The 4,683-nt window shown below is 56.2% G+C and overlaps 1 protein-coding gene across 1 annotated transcript; it reads right to left on the bottom strand.

The window, feature by feature from the left end:
• Positions 1-2,111: 2,111 nt before the first annotated feature.
• Positions 2,112-2,619, bottom strand: LOC127309084 (transcription elongation factor 1 homolog). The gene has a single exon (XM_051340093.2). The coding sequence runs from the start codon at positions 2,617-2,619 to the stop codon at positions 2,266-2,268; it is 354 nt and encodes a 117-aa protein (XP_051196053.1). The 3' UTR covers positions 2,112-2,265.
• Between the last annotated feature and the right edge of the window lie 2,064 nt (positions 2,620-4,683).

Genomic DNA, 4,683 nt, shown 5'->3' with positions numbered 1-4,683 from the left:
GATCATCATCACCTCCGTTGCTTACTGATAAGATCGCCCCTTATCACGCCGAAAGTCGGCAGCGCCGCCGCCCGCCGAGGCCCAAAGGGCTTGGGGCCAACGACCACCACGAACATCGCCGATGCATGATCTCCCCAGTCGCTGCCATCCCGGATCGCTGCCGCTTGAAAGGAGTGGAGGGACGCCGCCACATCACGATCGTCGGGCTGAGGAAGGTCGCCGCCGCGCCGCAGGGGCTTTGCCCGGCGACGCTCCGGGCGGCAGCGACGGAGAGGAGACCGCGCAGATGAGGGCTAGGGGTGGGAGGAAGGGGCACGCCGGCGCGGCGTGGTGGCCGACGCGCGGACGCGAGGGTTAGATGAGGGTGCGGAGAGGTGATATCGACATTTAAGTATCCAACAATTCCATGGTCCATGTGTACGTGAACGGTCTTGGAGCGAACACTGTATTAGGCCGCGTCGGACTGAAACGGGCTTTGCGACACGCACGTCTAACTTGATGCAACGACTGCTTAACGATGATGAGAGGGAGTACCCCATGTAGAACGGAACGGCTTTGCAGTTAATCTATTGCAGCCGGTAGTTCACGATCAAGGGTGGCCAGTGGCCTGATGGCGACAATGACCACCACCTCCTCGATGACGTGATCTTCGGCGCTGACTTCGCGCAGTCGCTCTACTGCCACCTCCTCTGTGGCCTGCTCCGTGCCGGCGAGGTGCATATGGCGATGTCGGGACTTTCACGTAAAGCGTCGTGCTCGCCTTCCAGACCTTCGAGCGGGTGTGGGAGGAGCTATGCGCCGACATCCGCTGCAACAGACGCTGATCGTGAGTGAAGCAAACGTTGTGTCCAGATGTCAAAGATCACTGCTGAAGCGAGCATGTTGTTGGTCTGCATAGCACACACGCGCTGAAGAGATGGAATTGGAGAGAGAGAGGGTGGAATTAAGATATATGGTGATTGATAGTATGGCGGGAAATGGAAAGAGATGGACTTTTGTGGCCTAGCTAGCGAATTAGGGTATGTTTGGTAGCCCGGTTTATTTAAAATTCACTATCCCACTGAGATATCTCGCCTCATATAAGTTAGCCTTAGATTTTGTGGTGTGTTTGTTTAGTCCTTATGTGCTGGAATAAGCTGAACTCATCCTTTGTTTGGTAGCCCCATATGAGTAGAGATTGGCCCAAGGACTATGAATAATAGAGAGGTCCAAAAATTATAGACAGACCCTCGAACAAAAAACAAAAAAAGCAATCGGGTCCTTAGATCCCGATTGAAACGAAGGGCAGCCTCCATTCCGGCCAGCGTTCGTGCTCGGCGATGGCGTATGGCTAGTCAAGAGGAGACCAGACAAAAAGGCTCCACGGCACGAGTCTGTGGGGCGGGTCGGGCTAGTGGAGGCCGTGGCGGCGAAACTCGATGGTCTAGGCGGAGCTCTGTGCTCAGTGGTCGGGTCCGGCAGAGGAATTGCTGGTGGTCGAGACAGAGCTCGGTGGTCCAGGGCCACCGCACTCACGAGGAAGGTCGGGGAAGATGTCGGGGCAAGGAGAAGGAGTGACGGGACGCCAGGGCGAGGAGGAAGGCCGGGACGACACCGGGAGAGGCGGGCTGGAGGCGACAGTGTGGGTGTTGGTGGGGGTCTGGGGTGGATCCGCACAGTGTTTTACAAGTTGGGTTGAGCCTGGGCGAGTTGTGAAGCTAGATTTGCGCTTCGCAACTCAGCCTGGCTGAGAGATCTTTTTTACGTACTGAGCAGTGCTGAGATGGACCGAACCGAACTAACAAACAACAAATTGCTAGTTGAGCTAGGCTGAGTTGAGAATATCTCAGCTCGGCCAGGCTACCAAACACATCTAATAATTAGCTAGTTGAGCTAAACTGAGGCGAGAATATTTGAGCTCGGCCGAGCTACCAAACACACCCTTACTAGTAGAGCCTTGCTGTTTCGCACTCCCGCTTCTTTTCGGTCCTGCAGGCGCACGAGAGGAATTAAAGATGATCAAAAAGCCGGAGGAAAGCCCGAGACTACACTTCCGTGTACATATGAGTCAACGACATAGCGTATGCGTACATATGAGTACACTTGCCTAAAAAGGGGGGGACGAGGGTAGACGAGCTTAACAAACATCGCAAAAGATTAGCTAGTATACTACAGTACATATCGGTACACACTTGCCATGCAATTTCGACGGAACAACCAAGACGTACATAGTTCAGCATCAACCGTTTGCACGGACGCGTACGTCGTTCTCCTTGCATTGCTAAGCTAACCTATTCTGTCCCGCCGGCCGCCGCCAGCCCGCCACACATTGGTTGCGCAGGAACAGCGGAACAGCTTACAGACCACGGGCCGGCGGTGACGAGGCACGCCCTCGTTAACGCGCTCGCACTCGTCGATCCACTCGCTGTAGACGTCGATGGGCTCGGTGAGCGTGTCGGGCACGGTGGAGTAGCTCTCCTGGCAGACGTAGCACGACGCCGTGGCAATCTCCTGCTCCAGGTCGATGACGCATTCGACGGCGGCGGCGTGGCTGCAGAACGGGCAGCAGAAGGTCGTTTCTAGCTTCTCCATCTTCTTCCGTGGCGCCGCTTTCGAGCTCGCCGACTTCCTCTTCCCCATGGCTTCTAGGTTTCTAGCTACCTACTACACCTCGTGTGGATGTCCTATATGCCAATGCATATATGATATATCGCACTGCGAGACTGGTATTTATGCACTGTGTGAGATGTTCAAAAGATCCAAATCGAGGGGAGCATTGTAATTTACGATACCGGATAATACTAGTGTAATGGTAACAATTCTACGGCGCAAGTGTCCTTAATTTCCTCCTCCTGATAGCACAAAGCCTATTTTTGTCCGGCGCGGTTTAATACGGTGTCCGACGCCCCGAACCCGTCTCCTCTACATAGGGGACGCTCCGGGCACGCCGGACACAACGAAAAGTGAGGCGTGGAGACGCAGGCCCGACGCGTCAGCGGCACATTCAAGTTTAAACCTAACTGTCGCCTACCTCGCGACGAAAGTTATTGCCGCGCAGTGACACACGAACGAAGCGTCCCAGCTTTGCCTTAATATCGACGGAGGGGCAGGCGAGACGTCTCATCGGTGTTGCGCAGCCTCCACGCGGTGCCGGCGTCCGCACGCCACCGCTCGTTCCCGCACTTTCTTCCCGCTGCTTCTGGCATCTTCCCGCGCTATCTTCCTGCCTCTTCTGGCAACGCCGGCGTCTATAAAAGGCCCCCCGGCTCAATGGCAGCCACCACAGCCACCGGCACCCCTTTCTCCGCCGTAAGCCTAGCCCTGCGTAATGATGAACCGTCCCGGCGCCGGCCAGTTCCCTCCACCACCGTCTCCACCACCACATCCACCACCCGAAGCACTGCAGTTCGACTTCGACCTGGAAGCTGAGGAGAACGTGACGTGGGAGGAGGTGGCGCTAGCGGACACCATAGCGGCGTTCGACGCCGCCACGACGGAAGAGGCGCGGCGGCGCCGGGCGGAGGAGATGGGCGAGTGGTGGCGTGTAGAGCGGCAGCGCCTGCACATGGAGCGAGATTTCCAGTACCGTGAATGGCGGGAGGCGATGGAGCAGCGGCGGCAGGAGGCGGTGGAGCGTCAGCAGAGGCAGGCGGCGGAGGAGCGTCAGCAGCGGGAGGCGGCGCTGGCGGCAACGGAGGCGGCATGGGGGCGCGTGCGGATGCATTGGCAGCGGAGGCCGACACGTTGGCGGTGCAAGTTGAGGCGCAAATGGAGGAGGAGGAGGACGACGATGACGACATCTTTTGTCGGCTCATCAAGCGAAGTAAACTCGCTAGCAAACGTCATGAGCAACGACAAATCAGTTACAAGTTGGGGGATCTCGCCGATCTATTCGACGGTGTCTCCTCTGACAACAAAAGTGAAACGCTATCGGATCCTGCACTCCAAGATGCGAACTTGATGGATGTCATCAACCATGAACTATGCAGCAACATTGACTCTGAGATCAGGGAAGTTAACATGTACCCTGATGTTTCTGATTCAGAGGAATTTGAGTCCACTGCCAACCCCTTCATAAACCCAGACAACCTCACCAGAGGCAGCAAGCAACATGCCGCACCCGAAGGTGAGCAGGAAAGCGAAGGCGAGTAGCAACCCGAAGGCGACGCCAAGCACGACGGGGCTGGCTGTCCACGTGGAGAAAGCCAAGTGTGAGTTCTGATCCCGGAAGCATCCTGGGACAAGGCGAGGCAAGCCATGAGCGGGGGTCCCCGTGACGGCGGCAGCAACCCGAGAAGAGCTCATGGCGTACCAGTATTTTCTCCATCGTCGGAAACAAGAGGTGGCGAGGATGCATCAACAGCTCGACGAGCGAAGGAGACTAGACGACGCGTCAAGTCTGCACCGCACAGTATTAAGTTCCATGGGAGCTGCAAGAACCGGTGCAGGAGGGCGCTAGAGGAGGGTTGGGTCTCGGCTGAGTCACATCCCTGCAAATGAAAGAGAGCATCTAGTAAGAGACCTTCATTTATCTTTCATGTTGGTGGACTCGAGCGGAAATATAGTACCCAAAACGCCTCAAGCAGCCCTAGTAGCACCACTGGTGCTAACTGCTAAAGCATCGCAAGGCTGAATGATTTGAATTCCACTTAGGCGTGGAACCGCTGTTTGGGTCATATTAGAATAAGACATGAAGAAAATCCT

This window comes from Lolium perenne, chromosome 1 (genome assembly GCF_019359855.2).
Source record: "Lolium perenne isolate Kyuss_39 chromosome 1, Kyuss_2.0, whole genome shotgun sequence".
NCBI classification, from domain to species: domain Eukaryota; kingdom Viridiplantae; phylum Streptophyta; class Magnoliopsida; order Poales; family Poaceae; genus Lolium; species Lolium perenne.
The sequence above is the reverse complement of the archived record's forward strand: the minus strand, read 5'-3'. Positions and strand labels throughout refer to the sequence as shown.